Below are 17972 nucleotides of genomic sequence, written 5' to 3'. Positions count from 1 at the left end.
TTTAGAAGTAACTCAAGCTTTAATCACTGATCTCCATCCTGTTGCCGAAATATGAAAATGTATTATTGATGTATTTGATTGAATTCTAATTTCTTTAAATGTCACCCCCATATTCTGTCCTGCTGATAAGCAGTAAGCAGTAGTCCCCTGAAGACTGGTCCTCTGTCAGAGATTTTAACCCCCTCGTCACCACAGCTGTGCTGTAATTTGTGATTATTGCGAGGATCAGGTTAAGGGCTCTGCTCCCTTTGTGCTGCTGTGTCACCAGAGTCACCTTGTGGTGACACCTTAACCACGTCACTGTAACGGCGTTCTTCGTTTGTCGAAAGAGAGTCGGACCGAAATGCAGCGTGGTGGTTACTCATGTCTTTAATAAAGAGATCGCGATACATGAAATAACTTATACATAAACAAAAACAACAAACGGAACGTGAAACCTATCTGGTGAAACTACACAGAGACAGGAACAATCACCCACGAAATACACAGTGAAACTCAGGCTACCTAAATACGGTTCCCAATCAGAGACAACGAGAATCACCTGACTCTGATTGAGAACCGCCTCAGGCAGCCAAGCGTATGCTAGACACACCCCTAATCAACCACAATCCCAATGCCTACAAAAACCCCAATACGACAATACAATAACCCCATGTCACACCCTGGCCTGAACAAATAACATAATAATAACATTAACATTAACATTAATAATAACATTTGGCTTTGTGTTATAAAGGTCATTCAAGTGACTTGAAGGTTACAAACTATGAGAGCAGAGTGACATTTACCTTAGTCAGCAGGATCATCACTGGACTTTTCAATATGTAGACAAATCTGAAATATTCTCTACACAGCTGTCTGCTTGTCTTAAACCAGTTCTATTCTCTACACAGCTGTCTGCTTGTCTTAAACCAGCTGTATTCTCTACACAGCTGTCTGCTTGTCTTAAACCAGCTGTATTCTCTACACAGCTGTCTGCTTGTCTTAAACCAGCTGTATTCTCTACACAGCTGTCTGCTTGTCTTAAACCAGCTGTGTTCTCTGTATTACCAATGAAAACACACTAGTACTGCTCCAACTCTAATGGGTATTCAGAAACCACTAACATAACCTCTATTCAACATGCTACCTGCTGTTGTGTTAACATAATTAGAAGTTTGTTTAGCTAGCTCAACTAATTACCAGTTTCAAAGGAGGCGAATCCTTGAATGAGATGAGGCCACCGTACCAAGGGAGGGAGGTGGGAGGCTATAACATAAAACAATAATAGGGTCCATTTGGTTTAAAGTGTCCCTCTACTTTGCAGCCAGGCCAGGTTGACCTGTAGGTCTGTAGCCCCAGGGTCCAGGGTCCAGGGTTCAGGGTTCAGGGTTCAGGGTCCAGGGTTCAGGGTCCAGGGTTCAGGGTCCAGGGTCCAGGGTTCAGGGTTCAGGGTCCAGGGTCCAGGGTTCAGGGTCCAGGGTTCAGGGTCCAGGGTCCAGGGTCCAGGGTTCAGGGTTCAGGTTGACCTGTAGGTCTGTAACCCCAGGGTCCAGGGTCCAGGGTTCAGGGTTCAGGGTCCAGGGTCCAGGGTCCAGGGTTCAGGTTGACCTGTAGGTCTGTAGCCCCAGGGTCCAGGGTCCAGGGTTCAGGGTCCAGGGGCCAGGGTTCAGGGTTCAGGGTCCAGGGTCCAGGGTCCAGGGTCCAGGGTCCAGGGTTCAGGGTCCAGGATCCAGGGTCCAGGGTCCAGGGTCCAGGGTCCAGGGTCCAGGGTCCAGGGTTCAGGGTCCAGGGGCCAGGTTGACCTGTAGGTCTGTAGCCCCAGGATCCAGGGGATCAGGGTCCAGGGTCCAGGGTCCAGGGTCCAGGGTCCAGGGTCCAGGGTTCAGGGTCCAGGGCTGGGTGTGGAGCTTTAACATCTAACCTACTGACCAGTCAGGGATATTTCTACTGGCCCGGGTTGGCCTGTCTACAGTCTAAAATTCCATGCAATGTTTTCAGTGTGCTAGTTTGGCAAAATTTGAGTTATTAGTTTGGTACATGTTTTACTAGCCTGTACTAAAAAAAGGTGCTAGCCTCAGGCTAGCGGGCTAGCTTAATTTCCATCCCTAGGTGACCTGTTTGGGTGTGGCTGCTGATTGCAGACGATCACTCCAGATGACTCCAGGTTATATAGGAGTGAGTATTCGTGACTGCTTTGAAAGAGTTTAACTTCGGGTCAGAGAGACTTTCCCCTTCTTGTCCTGCAGGAATAGAATTTACCCCACCTCCACCCCTACTTACCATGCACTGTCATCAACCACCCCTCCTATAATACCTCCAGCCACTCAGGTTGCAGTACTGTCTTCAATTTAGCCTAGCACTTGATAATGTTAACGTGTGAGCCTAGCTAACTACAGATCTGATTACATACGAGCATAATGGTAACGTTTGTTTACAGTTTTTTTCACTGTCAAATCAAACTTTATTCACCTTACTGTGAAATGCTGACTGACAAGCCCTTAACCAACAATGATAACGAGGCTGTATACAGGGGGTACCGGTTAGTAATGAGACTATATACAGGGGGTACAGGTTAGTAATGAGACTATATACAGGGGGTACCGGTTAGTAATGAGACTATATACAGGGGGTACAGGTTAGTAATGAGACTATATAGAGGGGGTACCGGTTAGTAATGAGACTATATACAGGGGGTACAGGTTAGTAATGAGACTATATACAGGGGGTACCGGTTAGTAATGAGACTATATACAGGGGGTACAGGTTAGTAATGAGACTATATACAGGGGTACTGGTTAGTAATGAGACTATATACAGGGGGTACAGGTTAGTAATGAGACTATATACAGGGGGGCACCGGTTAGTAATGAGACTATATACAGGGGTTACCGGTTAGTAATGAGACTATATACAAGGGGGACAGGTTAGTAATGAGGCTATATACAGGGGGTACCGGTTAGTAATGAGACTATGTACAGGGTGGGTACAGGTTAGTAATGAGACTATATACAGGGGGTACCGGTTAGTAATGAGACTATATACAGGGGGTACAGGTTAGTAATGAGACTATATACAGGGGGTACCGGTTAGTAATGAGACTATATACAGGGGGTACCGGTTAGTAATGAGACTATATACAGGGGGTACCGGTTAGTAATGAGACTATATACAGGGGGTACCGGTTAGTAATGAGACTATATACAGGGGGTACCGGTTAGTAACGAGACTATATACAGGGGGTACCGGTACCGCATCTATGTGCGAGGTTACAGGTTAGTCGTGGTCATTTGTAAGCTGTGTTAGCTATTCTTAAGCTATGAAAAGTACTTATCATTATATATAAAAACCTTTTCAGGCTCTAAAAACTCCAATATATAGCTGAAATATATCCAATTGTCAAATTAAGTTTTACTTTTTGATTTCACATGCAATTCAATATCTTATTTATCCTGTGCTTTGCCTGCCCTTCTTCACTTGTACCTCAGGCCTCGATTCAGCTCTCAGGTTCTGTCTGTATCATATACTCAATCTTAAACTTAGAAACTATTATAACTTCTCAAATGTCTTTGTTTAAATGACAAATGAAGGTTTGTGTAATAGGAGAAACAGTAAATGGCTCAGTGAAGAGGAAATGCTCACGGCTGCAATATAGCGTTCATGTGTAATTTGCCTCTTCAATGTGCTATTCATTAGCCTCTTCAATGTGCTATTCATTAGCCTCTTCAGTGTGCTATTCTTTAGCCTCTTCAATGTGCTATTCATTAGCCTCTTCAATGTGCCATTCATTCGCCTATTCAGGGTGCTATTCATTAGCCTCTTCAATGTGCTATTCTTTAGCCTCTTCAGTGTGCTATTCATTAGCCTCTTCAATGTGCTATTCATTAGCCTCTTCAATGTGCTATTCATTAGCCTCTTCAGTGTGCTATTCTTTAGCCTCTTCAATGTGCTATTCATTAGCCTCTTCAATGTGCCATTCATTCGCCTATTCAGGGTGCTATTCATTAGCCTCTTCAATGTGCTATTCTTTAGCCTCTTCAATGTGCCATTCATTCGCCTATTCAGGGTGCTATTCATTAGCCTCTTCAATGTGCTATTCTTTAGCCTCTTCAATGTGCCATTCATTCGCCTATTCAGTGTGCTATTCATTAGCCTCTTCAATGTGCTATTCATTACCCTCTTCAATGTGCTATTCATTAGCCTCTTCAGTGTGCTATTCATTAGCCTCTTCAATGTGCTATTCATTAGCCTATTCAGTGTGCTATTCATTAGCCTCTTCAGTGTGCTATTCATTAGCCTCTTCAATGTGCTATTCATTAGCCTCTTCAATGTGCTATTCATTAGCCTATTCAGTGTGCTATTCATTAGCCTCTTCAATGTGCTATTCATTAGCCTCTTCAATGTGCTATTCATTAGCCTCTTCAGTGTGCTATTCATTAGCCTCTTCAATGTGCTATTCATTAGCCTATTCAGTGTGCTATTCATTAGCCTCTTCAGTGTGCTATTCATTAGCCTCTTCAATGTGCTATTCATTAGCCTCTTCAATGTGCTATTCATTAGCCTATTCAGTGTGCTATTCATTAGCCTCTTCAGTGTGCTATTCATTAGCCTCGTTCAGCTAGTAGACGTCAGTTCAGTTCCATTCAGCATTGGTATAATTTAAGGACATTAGAATGTACCAGTCTGTGTGGATATTCGGAGCTATGTCTTGTCACTTTGAGTTGTTCTGTACAACAGAGACGTGGATATGGTGTTGTTTTAACCTCAGAACATGACAGGTCTAACTGAAATGTACATTAAATTGATATAAATCAGGTTGCATTGAAAGCAATCACTGTATTAAGTGTCCTGGTTGTTTTGAATGGATTGAACTAAGTGAGCTGTTTGTCTGTCTTAGCAGAGAGGTAGTCAAGGAGATGGGTGTGGACTCACCACCCCAGGTATTGGACAGGTAGCTCCTCAGACCCCTCCTCCTCTCCTCCTCTCAACCCCCCCTGGTATATATCTCCTTCCCATAGATTCCTATAGAGACTCTTTGCCTGTCCTGTCCTGTTGTCATCCATAGTCCTCATAGCCACTCGTTTATTCAGACTGAGACAGGGACCAGAGGTTCATCCTGGAGTCAGTGGAGCACACAGCACTGCTCAACCTCAGCGCCAACATGTTGTATCTGGAGACGGGGACGCCCACGTCGTACAGCGAGGTAAGGCCCAGGGAGGAGGCACCTACTGGGGCATCAGGGACCGCTAACGTCTCCTTGGCTCCATGGAGCTTCTGGAGCTCCATGGTGGGAGTGGGACTGGAGAAATGCTAAATATATCAATACCTTATTAGTAGTGTTACTGCCGTTTTTATATTTTAACATTTTCACCCCGTTAAATCTTTTTGCTGTGATTTGGTGTCGGAGTTTATTGGCGGCTTAGGGCTTCGTGGTGATATAGGGGCTTTAACATAAAGAAGGAATTTGAAAAAGTTGAAATAGTTCAAAACGAATTTTAAATCTGTCTGTGGCACTCACAGACAAACAAATGGACAAAGATGTTTAGGCAGCAGATTACTTTTAGTTTGTGTTTCGATTCAGTGGCTTTGTATGTGTTTATCTGCGTGTGTGCGGCGTTGTGTGTGTGTGTGTGTGCAGGGGAATGTAAACACCTGGAGTGTTTGTTGAATAGAGGAAGAGGCGCTGTATGAAATGGCTGCTCTGCTCCGCTACCCTGTCCTGTTGAGATGTGGCCCTGCACTCTGCCATTAGCCCTGTTAACATCTGGAGTCACAACTACTGACTCACCATAGTTCCATTAGCTCTATTATCTCCAATAGATCCATTATCTCTAGTAGTTCCATTAGCTCCATTTTCTCCAATAGCTCCATTATCTCTAGTAGTTCCGTTAGCTCCATTATCTCCAATAGCTCCATTATCTCTAGTAGTTCCAGTAGCTCCAAAATGTCCATTATCTTCAGTAGTTCCATTAGCTCCAATTGTTCCATTAGCTCCAGTAGTTGCATTAGCTCCAGTAGTTCCATTAGCTCCAATATTTCCATTATCTCCAATAGTTCCATTAGCCCCTGTAGTTCCATTAGCTCCAATAGTTCCATTAGCTCCAATAGTTCCATTAGCTCCAATATTTCCATTATCTCCAATAGTTCCATTAGCTCCTGGAGTTCCATTAGCTCCAATAGTTCCATTAGCTCCAATAGTTCCATTAGCTCCAGTAGTTCCATTAGCTCCAATAGTTCCATTAGCTCCAATAGTTCCATTAGCTCCAATAGTTCCATTAGCTCCAATAGTTCCATTAGCTCCAATAGTTCCATTAGCTCCAATAGTTCCATTAGCTCCAGTAGTTCCATTAGCTCCAGTAGTTCCATTAGCTCCAATAGTTCCATTAGCTCCAATAGTTCCATTAGCTCCTGTAGTTCCATTAGCTCCAGTAGTTCCATTAGCTCCAGTAGTTCCATTAGCTCCAGTAGTTCCATTAGCTCCAGTAGTTCCATTAGCTCCTGTAGTTCCATTAGCTCCTGTAGTTCCATTAGCTCCTGTAGTTCCATTAGCTCCAGTAGTTCCATTAGCTCCTGTAGTTCCATTAGCTCCTGTAGTTCCATTAGCTCCTGTAGTTCCATTAGCTCCTGTAGTTCCATTAGCTCCTGTAGTTCCATTAGCTCCAATAGTTCCATTAGCTCCTGTAGTTCCATTAGCTCCTGTAGTTCCATTAGCTCCAGTAGTTCCATTAGCTCCAATAGTTCCATTAGCTCCAGTAGTTCCATTAGCTTCAATAGTTCCATTAGCTCCAATAGTTCCATTAGCTCCTGTAGTTCCATTAGCTCCAATAGTTCCATTAGCTCCTGTAGTTCCATTAGCTCCTGTAGTTCCATTATCTCCTGTAGTTCCATTAGCTTCATTAGTTCTATTAGCTCCAGTAGTTCCATTAGCTCCTGTAGTTCCATTAGCTCCTGTAGTTCCATTAGCTCCTGTAGTTCCATTAGCTCCAATTGTTCCATTAGCTCCTGTAGTTCCATTAGCTCCTGTAGTTCCATTAGCTTCAATAGTTCCATTAGCTTCAATAGTTCCATTAGCTCCTGTAGTTCCATTAGCTCCAATAGTTCCATTAGCTCCAATAGTTCCATTAGCTCCAGTAATTCCATTAGCTCCAATAGTTCCATTAGCTCCTGTAGTTCCATTAGCTCCTGTAGTTCCATTATCTCCTGTAGTTCCATTAGCTCCAATAGTTCCATTAGCTCCAGTAGTTCCATTAGCTCCAATAGTTCCATTAGCTCCTGTAGTTCCATTAGCTCCAATAGTTCCATTAGCTCCTGTAGTTCCATTAGCTCCAATAGTTCCATTAGCTCCTGTAGTTCCATTAGCTCCTGTAGTTCCATTAGCTCCAGTAGTTCCATTAGCTCCTGTAGTTCCATTAGCTCCAGTAGTTCCATTAGCTCCTGTAGTTCCATTAGCTCCATTAGTTCCATTAGCTCCATTAGCTCCAGTAGTTCCATTAGCTCCAGTAGTTCCATTAGCTCCTGTAGTTCCATTAGCTCCTGTAGTTCCATTATCTCCATTAGTACCATCAGCTCCATTATCTCCAGTTGTTCCATTAGCTCCAATTTTTCCATTAGCTCCAGTAGTTCCATTAGCTCCATTAGTTCTATTAGCTCCAGTAGTCACATTAGCTCTAATAGTTACATTAGCTCTAATAGTTACAATATCTCCAATAGTTACTATAGCTCTAATTGTTACATAAGCTCCAATAGTTACATTAGCTCTAATAGTTACATAAGCTCCAATAGTTACTATAGCTCTAATAGTTACATAAGCTCCAATAGTTACATAAGCTCCAATAGTTACTATAGCTCTAATAGTTCCATCTGTGTTTTACCATTCATTAGACAAGACGATGAGGGTTCATTAATTATGGCATGGATTGCATTGCTTTACTGTGATTTAAGGCTGTGTGTTTTTTTGATTGCCTAATTGTTACATTACAGAAATGTAAATTAATATAATAATCTTTGATTCGTCTCCCCAAATTGTCTTGCAACTTTATTGTGTGAGTTTGTCATTTTTTTCTGTGTTTGATTTATTTTTGTAGACAGTAGATAAAATGGTGGCTGTGATTGAGGGGTGGATCTGGAGATGGGGAGCTGTGATTTGATGAGCATTGTGGAGTAGAACTATTGGAGCTTATGAACAGGAAATGGTCCCTTTGTATGGAAACAATATAATATAATATACAATATAGCCCAATATAATGTATCATAGTTTAAGATGGTTAAATGGAATCATTTAAAGAACGTAAAATGTTTGTATGAGTAAGCTACATGGGGACAACTAAAATTATTTATTTTGGGTTGTCCAAAATGGAGCCACTATATAATGTACTGGAACCAGAAATGTAGGGTTTACAGATGTTTTGGCAGTTAGAATTACAAGGTGTGACATGGGCATTAAATAAGGGTTGATTCTCTGCTATAATAACCATCTGGAAAAGACCTTCTGGTCTTGGAGAAAGAAATTACATGATAGAAAGTTATCCCTGTTTCCTTCTTTCCTAATGACAGATAAGGGTTTTGTTTGTTTATTTAGGATTATATCATTCCTTTTAAAATATCGCTTCACTTTGAGCAAGTCAAATTGTTTTTTGTAGAGGCTAGAATATAGTTGTATTACAGTCCTTCTTAACGTCAATCTTTCTGGATTTTCAAGCACATTTATTTTATCTCGTATTTTTACGAAAATTGTCATGAAGATATTTTTGTAATATGCTTTCTGTGCAGTTGAACAGTTCCTAACTGTCTGCTAATGACATTAAACATAAAGGACAGCATATTTATTTGTTTGCTAGTTTATTGGTTCCATTAGTTTGTCTGTAAAGATGACAGTCTGGTGTGATGACAGTCTGGTGTGATGACAGTCTCCTGGTGTGACGACAGTCTCCTGGTGTGATGACAGTTTCCTGGTGTGATGACAGTCTGGTGTGATGACAGTCTGGTGTGATGACAGTCTCCTGGTGTGATGACAGTCTGGTGTGATGACAGTCTCCTGGTGTGATGACAGTCTCCTGGTGTGATGACAGTCTGGTGTGATGACAGTCTCCTGGTGTGATGACAGTCTCCTGGTGTGATGACAGTCTCCTGGTGTGATGACAGTCTGGTGCGATGACAGTCTCCTGGTGTGATGACAGTCTCCTGGTGTGATGACAGTCTCCTGATGTGATGACAGTCTCCTGGTGTGATGACAGTCTGGTGTGATGACAGTCTCCTGGTGTGATGACAGTCTGGTGTGATCAATCAAATGTATTTATAAAGCCCTTCTTACATCAGCTGATGTCACAAAGTGCTGTACAGAAACCTAAAACCCCAAACAGCAAGCAATGCAGGTGTAGAAGCACGGTGTCGAGGAAAACCTCCCTAGAAAGGCCAGAACCTAGGAAGAAACCTAGAGAGGAACGAGGCTATGAGGGGTGGCCAGTCCTCTTCTGGCTGTGCCGGGTGGAGATTATAACAGAACATGGCCAAGATGTTCAAATGTTCATAGATGACCAGCAGGGTTAAATAATAATAATCACAGTGGTTGTCGAAGGGTGCAACAGGTCAGCACCTAAAGAGTAAATGTCAGTTGGCTTTTCATAGCCAATCATTCAGAGTATCTCCACCACTCCTGCTGTCTCGAGAGAGTTGTAAACAGCAGGTCTGGGACAGGTAGCACGTCCGGTGAACAGATCAATGTTCCATAGCCGCAGGCAGAACAGTTGAAACTGGAGCAGCAGCACGACCAGGTGGACTGGGGACAGCAAGGAGTCATCAGGCCAGGTAGTCCTGAGGCATGGTCCTAGGGTTCAGGTCCTCAGAGAGAAAGAGAGAGAGAGAGAATTAGTGAGAGCATACCTAAATTCACACAGGACACTGGATAAGACAGGATAAATACTCCAGATATAACAGACTGACCCAAGCCCCCTGACACAAACTATTGCAGCATAAATACTGGAGGCTGAGACAGGAGGGGTCGGGAGACACTGTGGCTCCATCCGACGATACCCCAGGACAGGGTCAAACAGGCAGGACATAACCCGACCCACTTTGCCAAAGCACAGCCCCCACAGCACTAGAGGGATATCTTCAACCACCAACTTACCATCCTGAGACAAGGCTGAGTATAGTCCACAAAGATCTCCCCCACGGCACAACCCAAGGGGGGGCGCCAACCCAGACAGGAAGACCACGTCAGTGACTCAACCCACTCAAGAGACGCACCCCTCCTAGGTACGGCATGGAAGAGCACCAGTAAGCCAGTGACTCAGCCCCTGTAATAGGGTTAGAGGCAGAGAATCCCAGTGGAGAGAGGGGAACCAGCCAGGCAGAGACAGCAAGGGCGGTTCGTTGCTCCAGTGCCTTTCCGTTCACCTTACCTTCACACCCCTGGGCCAGACACACTCAATCATAGGACCTACTGAAGAGATGAGTCTTCAGTAAAGACTTAAGGGTTGAGACCGAGTCTGCGTCACTCACATGGACAGGCAGACCATTCCATAAAAATTGAGCTCTAAAGGAGAAGCCCTGCCTCCAGCTGTTTGCTTATAAATTCTTGGGACAGTAAGGAGGCCTGCATCTTGTGACCGTAGCGTACGTGTAGGTACGTACAGCAGGACCAAATCAGAGAGATAGGTAGGAGCAAGCCCATGTAATGACTGTCTGGTGTGATGACAGTCGTCTGGTGTGATGACAGTCTGGTGTGATGACAGTCTGGTGTGATGACAGTCTCCTGGTGTGATGACAATCTCCTGGTGTGATGACAGTCTCCTGGTGTGATGACAATCTCCTGGTGTGATGACAGTCTCCTGGTGTGATGACAGTCTGGTGTGATGACAGTCTCCTGGTGTGATGACAGTCTGGTGTCAATCTGCTACTCTCCCCACTTTATAAGATGGCTTCTAAAATGGTTGTTAGGTCTAAATACCTGTGTCTATTTGTTCTCCTAAAGCCCACCAGTGTTAGTGCTCAGGTGACCAGTCAATCTACCTATACTTGGCCACTCCTCTCTGCTTTCACTGTATAGTACTGTTGTCAACACACACTGTTAGTCCCAAGTGAAGGGGGTGTAGATAGAGGACTTCAGCTGAGATCTAAGACCCCATCTTGTGGGTTTTTAATCTGGGGTCAGTTCACCACTCTTGCTCTCAATAGGTCTTTGCAAATAGAGGGGGGAAAATTAGTTCCATTATTTTTTATCCAGCCACACAAGACTGACTGTATTTAGGGAACGCTACAGTGCTTATATGATCAGAGGAATATTGAAAGAGAACTTTGTGGGAATTCAATATTTTCCCAAGGGGTTTGGAGACTTTAAGATGTCTCAAACATATTCTAAGATGTCTCAAAGATATTCTAAGATGTCTCAAAGATATTCTAAGATGTCTCAAAGATATTCTAAGATGTCTCAAAGATATTCTAAGATGTCTCAAAGATATTCTAAGATGTCTCAAAGATATTCTAAGATGTCTCAAAGATATTCTAAGATGTCTAAAAGATATTCTAAGATGTCTAAAAGATATTCTAAGATGTCTCAAAGATGTTCTAAGATGTATCAAAGATATTCTAAGATGTCTCAAAGATATTCTAAGTCAAAGATATTCTAAGATGTCTCAAAGATATTCTAAGATGTCTCAAAGATATTCTAAGATGTCTCAAAGATATTCTAAGATGTCTCAAAGATATTCTAAGATGTCTCAAAGATATTCTAAGATGTCTCAAAGATATTCTAAGATGTCTCAAAGATATTCTAAGATGTCTCAAAGATATTCTAAGATGTCTCAAAGATATTCTAAGTCAAAGATATTCTAAGATGTCTCAAAGATATTCTAAGATGTCTCAAAGATATTCTAAGATGTCTCAAAGATATTCTAAGATGTCTCAAAGATATTCTAAGTCAAAGATATTCTAAGATGTCTCAAAGATATTCTAAGATGTCTCAAAGATATTCTAAGTCAAAGATATTCTAAGATGTCTCAAAGATATTCTAAGATGTCTCAAAGATATTCTAAGATGTCTCAAAGATATTCTAAGATGTCTCAAAGATATTCTAAGATGTCTCAAAGATATTCTAAGATGTCTCAAAGATATTCTAAGATGTCTCAAAGATATTCTAAGATGTCTCAAAGATATTCTAAGTCAAAGATATTCTAAGATGTCTCAAAGATATTCTAAGATGTCTCAAAGATATTCTAAGATGTCTCAAAGATATTCTAAGTCAAAGATATTCTAAGTCAAAGATATTCTAAGATGTCTCAAAGATATTCACATCCACGCGTTTGGAATGCAGAATCACAGATGTCTAATTTTCTTGAGAAGAGACAGAAATCATTTGCATATAAGTAACAGAAAGAAAAGGGGTACGTGATCAACAGGAGTAGAGGTGCATTCACAAAACCGATCATACCAGTTAGCCTAACAACAGTATTTACTTAATGGTTTATTTAAGATTATATACTGGGTGGTTCAGGCCTTGAATGCTGATTGGCTGACAGCCATGGTATATCAGACTGTATACCACAGATATCACAAAACATTTATTTTTACTGCTCTAATGTTTATAATAGCAATAAGGGGGTTTATGATACAGGGCCTTGCAAAAGTATTCACCCCCTTGGAGTTTTTCCTATTTTGTTTCATTACAACCTGTAATTTAAATGTCATGAAATGGACATACACAAAATAGTCCAAATTGGTGAAGTGAAATTTAAAAGATTCTTAAAAATAAAAACAGAAAAGTATTGTGTGCGTATATATGCATTCACTCACCCCCTTCACTATGAAGCCCCTTAATAACATCTGGTGCAACCAATCATCTTCAGAAGTCACATAATTAGTTAGATTGTACACAGGTGGACTTTATTTAAGTGTCACATGATCTGTCACATGATCTCAGTATACATACACCTGTTCTGAAAGGTCCCAGAGTCTGCAACACCACTAAGCAAGGGGCACCACCAAGCAAACGGCACCATGAAGAGCAAGGATCTCTCCAAACAGGTCAGGGACAGAGTTGTGTAGAAGTACAGATCAGGGTTGGGTTATAAAACAATATCTGAAACTTTGAACATCCCACGGAGCACCATTAACAAACCTGCCAAGAGAGGGCCGCCCACCAAAACTCACAGACCAGGCAATGAGGGCATTAATCAGAGAGACAACAAAGAGACCAAAGGTAACCCTGAAGGAGCTGTAAAGCTCCACAGCAGAGATTGGAGTATCTGTCCACAGAACCACTTTACTCCACAGAGCTGGGCTTTACTGAAGAATGGCCAGAAAAAAAGCCATTGCTTATTAAAGAAAAAAATAAGCAAAGATGTTTGGTGTTCACCAAAAGGCATGTGGGAGACTCCCCAAACATATGGAAGAAGGTACTCTGGTCAGATGAGACTCAAATTGAGCTTTTTGGCCATCAAGGCAAACGTTATGTCTGGCGCAAACCAAACACCTCTCATCACCCAGAGAATACCATCCCCACATTGAAGCAAGGTGGTGGCAGCATCATGCTGTGGGGATGTTTTTCATCGGCAGGGAAACTGGTCAGAATTGAAGGAATGATTTGATGGAGCTAAGTACAGGGAAATTCTTGAGGGAAACCTGTTTCAGTCTTCCAGAGATTTGAGACTGGGACGGAGGTTCACCTTCCAGCAGGACAATGACCCTAAGCATACTACTAAAGCCCCTAAGCATACTACTAAAGCAACACTTGATTGGTTTAAGGGGAAACATTTAAATGCCTAGTCAAAGCCCAGACCTCAATCCAGTTGATAGTCTGTGGTATGACTTAAAGATGGCTGTACACCAGCGGAACCCATCCAACTTGAAGGAGCTGGAGCGGTTTTGCCTTGAAGAATGGGCAATAATGCAAGTGGCTAGATCTGCAAAGCTTATAGAGACATACCCCAAGAGACTTGCAGCTGTAAATGCTGCAAAAGGTGTCTCTACAAAGTATTGACTTTAGTTATGCACACTCAAGTTTTCAGTTTTTTTGTCTTATTTATTGTTTGTTTCACAATAAAAAATATATTTTGCATCTTCTAAGTGATAGGCATGTTGTTTAAATCAAATGATACAAACCCCCCCCAAAAAATCTATTATAGTTTCCAGGGTGCAAGGCAACAAAATAGGAAAAATGCAAATGGGGTGAATACTTTCGCAAGCCACTGTATTTAGCCAATATACCAAGGCTCTAAGGGCTGTATCCAGCAACTCTTAGGAAAGCCTTTAGCCGTGGCATATTGGCCAGCAACTCTTAGGAAAGCCTTTAGCCGTGGCATATTGGCCAGCAACTCTTAGGAAAGCCTTTAGCCGTGGCATATTGGCCAGCAACTCTTAGGAAAGCCTTTAGCCGTGGCATATTGGCCAGCAACTCTTAGGAAAGCCTTTAGCCGTGGCATATTGGCCAGCAACTCTTAGGAAAGCCTTTAGCCGTGGCATATTGGCCAGCAACTCTTAGGAAAGCCTTTAGCCGTGGCATATTGGCCAGCAACTCTTAGGAAAGCCTTTAGCCGTGGCATATTGGCCAGGAACTCTTAGGAAAGCATTTAGCCGTGGCATATTGGCCAGCAACTCTTAGGAAAGCCTTTAGCCGTGGCATATTGGCCAGCAACTCTTAGGAAAGCCTTTAGCCGTGGCATATTGGCCAGCAACTCTTAGGAAAGCCTTTAGCCGTGGCATATTGGCCAGCAACTCTTATGAAAGCCTTTAGCCGTGGCATATTGGCCAGCAACTCTTAGGAAGGCTTTAGCTTATTGGCCAGCAACTCTTAGGAAAGCCTTTAGCCGTGGCATATTGGCCAGCAACTCTTAGGAAAGCCTTTAGCCGTGGCATATTGGCCAGGAACTCTTAGGAAAGCATTTAGCCGCGGCATATTGGCCAGCAACTCTTAGGAAAACCTTTAGCCGTGGCATATTGGCCAGGAACTCTTAGGAAAGCCTTTAGCCGTGGCATATTGGCCAGGAACTCTTAGGAAAGCCTTTAGCCGTGGCATATTGGCCATATACCCCCTCGCTCCTTATTGCTTAAATGAACCATCATGCATATTGTGTAGTTAATCAAGTGTTCTAAATAATGTTGCTGGAGAACTTTAATTGTGACGTCGTAAATCAAACCTCTCTGGTATCTATAACCTGTCATCTCCTTTGGGATCCCTGATATGTTTCTCAGGTGGCAACGAAACACTTTTTAAGTTTTGTGAGTGGTAGGTATTAAAGTGTGGGATCTCTCTGTCCACCTACATCCCCTCTGGCTTCGTCTCAAACGGCACCCTATTCCCTATATGGTGCACTACTTTTGACCCGAGTCCATAGGGTGGCAGGAAGCCCAGCGGTTAAGAGTGTGGGGCCAGTAACCGAATGGTTGCTGATTGGAATCCCGGAGTCAACTCAGTGAATAATCTGCCAATGTGTCCTTGAGCAAGGCACTTAAACCCTAATGGCTCCTGTAAGTCACTCTGAATAAGAGTGTCTGCTAAATGACGGACAATTATCAAATGTAACACAAGGTTGAAAAATGTGTAGGGAATAGGGTGCCATTTGGGAAGCAGACCCCAATGTGAGGTATCAGGTTCTACCGCTTCTCCAGGGAGGCTCCACGTCAGATTGTGGTAGGCCATGGTAGCCTAGTGGGGTGCCATGGTAGCCTAGTGGTGTGCCATGGTAGCCTAGTGGTGGGCCATGGTAGCCTAGTGGTGGGCCATGGTAGCCTAGTGGTGGGCCATGGTAGCCTAGTGGTGGGCCATGGTAGCCTAGTGGTGTGCCATGGTAGCCTAGTGGTGGGCCATGGTAGCCTAGTGGTGGGCCATGGTAGCCTAGTGGTGGGCCATGGTAGCCTAGTGGTGGGCCATGGTAGCCTAGTGGTGGGCCATGGTAGCCTAGTGGTGGGCCATGGTAGCCTAGTGGTGTGCCATGGTAGCCTAGTGGTGTGCCATGGTAGCCTAGTGGTGTGCCATGGTAGCCTAGTGGTGTGCCATGGTAGCCTAGTGGTGGGCCATGGTAGCCTAGTGGTGGGCCATGGTAGCCTAGTGGTGGGCCATGGTAGCCTAGTGGTGGGCCATGGTAGCCTAGTGGTGGGCCATGGTAGCCTAGTGGTGTGCCATGGTAGCCTAGTGGTGGGCCATGGTAGCCTAGTGGTGGGCCATGGTAGCCTAGTGGTGGGCCATGGTAGCCTAGTGGTGGGCCATGCGATGCTGTTTAGTCGCCACTCTTAATTGCTTTAATGGTGTGTTGCTGTTGATAAAATCCCCTGTTCTGCCCACCTCAGCAGGTATATATGAGGTGTGGATAGATTAGACACTCTGTCAGTCTCCTACCCAGCCAGTCCAGACCTACGGTCCCCCCACCCACCCTGTTAGCTCTGTTAATGCCCCTTCCTCCCCCTGGTCACTCATCATCACCCAGGGGACTGACACAAGGTCCACAGTGCCCTCCCTCCCCCTGGTCACTCATCATCACCCAGGGGGCTGACCCAAGGTCCACAGTGCCCTCCCTCCCCCTGGTCACTCATCATCACCCAGGGGGCTGACCCAAGGTCCACAGTGCCCTCCCTCCCCCTGGTCACTCACCACTACCCAGGGTGCAGGTCAGAAGAGATGAGAGGCTGGAATGGCAGTTATTCCCCCCCTCGGGCCAGGTCTATGGGGCATCTCACCTCTATTCCCCCCTCGGCCCAGGTCTATAGGCCATCTCACCTCTATTCCCCCTCGGGCCAGGTCTATGGGCCATCTCAACTCTATTCCCCCCTCGGGCCAGGTCTATGGGCCATCTCACCTCTATTCCCCCTCGGGCCAGGTCTATGGGCCATCTCACCCCTATTCCCCCCTCGGGCCAGGTCTATGGGCCATCTCACCTCTATTCCCCCCTCGGGCCAGGTCTATGGGCCATCTCACCTCTATTCCCCCCCTCGGGCCAGGTCTATGGGCCATCTCACCTCTATTCCCCCTTGGGCCAGGTCTATGGGCCATCTCACCTCTATTCCCCCTCGGGCCAGGTCTATGGGCCATCTCACCTCTATTCCCCCCTCGGGCCAGGTCTATGGGCCATCTCACCTCTATTCCCCCCTCGGGCCAGGTCTATGGGCCATCTCACCTCTATTCCCCCCTTGGGCCAGGTCTATGGGCCATCTCACCTCTATTCCCCCCTCGGGCCAGGTCTATGGGCCATCTCACCTCTATTCCCCCCTCGGGCCAGGTCTATGGGCCATCTCACCTCTACTCCCCCCTCATAGAAATATAATCTATAGAAAGGGCTTGGAACTGCTTACTCTGGTAATTTGAAAGCTTGATTAATTACATTTCTATGTTTGGAATCTCTAGGGCAGAAGTAGTTGAGTTGCAGCCCTTTTACTCATTTCTTGACAGAACAAGATTACCAGTAAAAGTAAGTGTCGCGTTCGTTATATAAGTCGGACCAAAAACGGTATGCTTCAAATATTCACACAATTGGATTAAATCCTAGCATTAGAAATGAGAAAGATAGACTTCTAATCACTATGGCGTGCGTTCTTTTTATATTATAAGAACGAACACTGAACAAAATAACAACATGAACCGTGACGCTAATATGAGTAGTGCAGGCAGGCAACTAAACATGGAATAAGAACCCACAAATAATAAAGGGAAAAGGGCTGCCTAAATATGATCCCCAATCAGAGACAACGATAAACAGCTGCCTCCGATTGGGAACCATATAAGGCCACCATAGACATGTAAATACCTAGACCTACAAAATCCCTAGACAATACAAAACTAGCATACCCACCCTCGTCACACCCTGACCTAACCAAAAGAATAAAGAAAACAGAGATATTAAAGGTCAGAGTGTGACAGTAAGTCTGATTGGTTTAACGTGTGAATTAATGTAGAGGACTACTGTACTGGATCTCAGACTTATCTCATTGGTTAGAATCCTCACCCTAAATAGCCTATAGAAACCCCCGATCCCTATTTTTATAAATTGTCATAGGAATGTCAATGC

The 17972-nt window shown here is 44.0% G+C and overlaps 1 protein-coding gene across 50 annotated transcripts in view; it reads left to right on the top strand.

Moving 5' to 3' along the window:
- Positions 1-17972, top strand: part of LOC118380369 (tumor protein 63-like) — a 195757-nt gene that overhangs the window by 87763 nt on the left and 90022 nt on the right. Inside the window, exon 1 of one of the 50 annotated variants that reach the window (XM_052468686.1) lies at positions 5007-5182. The exons of the other annotated variants lie outside the window; for them this stretch is intronic. Coding sequence (XP_052324646.1) covers positions 5141-5182 — 42 coding nt within the window. The 5' untranslated portion in view covers positions 5007-5140. Of the gene's footprint in view, positions 1-5006; positions 5183-17972 lie in introns of those variants that run through there. 50 annotated transcript variants of the gene reach the window in all.

This window comes from Oncorhynchus keta, chromosome 1 (assembly GCF_023373465.1).
Source record: "Oncorhynchus keta strain PuntledgeMale-10-30-2019 chromosome 1, Oket_V2, whole genome shotgun sequence".
NCBI classification, from domain to species: Eukaryota; Metazoa; Chordata; class Actinopteri; order Salmoniformes; family Salmonidae; genus Oncorhynchus; species Oncorhynchus keta.
The sequence above is the reverse complement of the archived record's forward strand: the minus strand, read 5'-3'. Positions and strand labels throughout refer to the sequence as shown.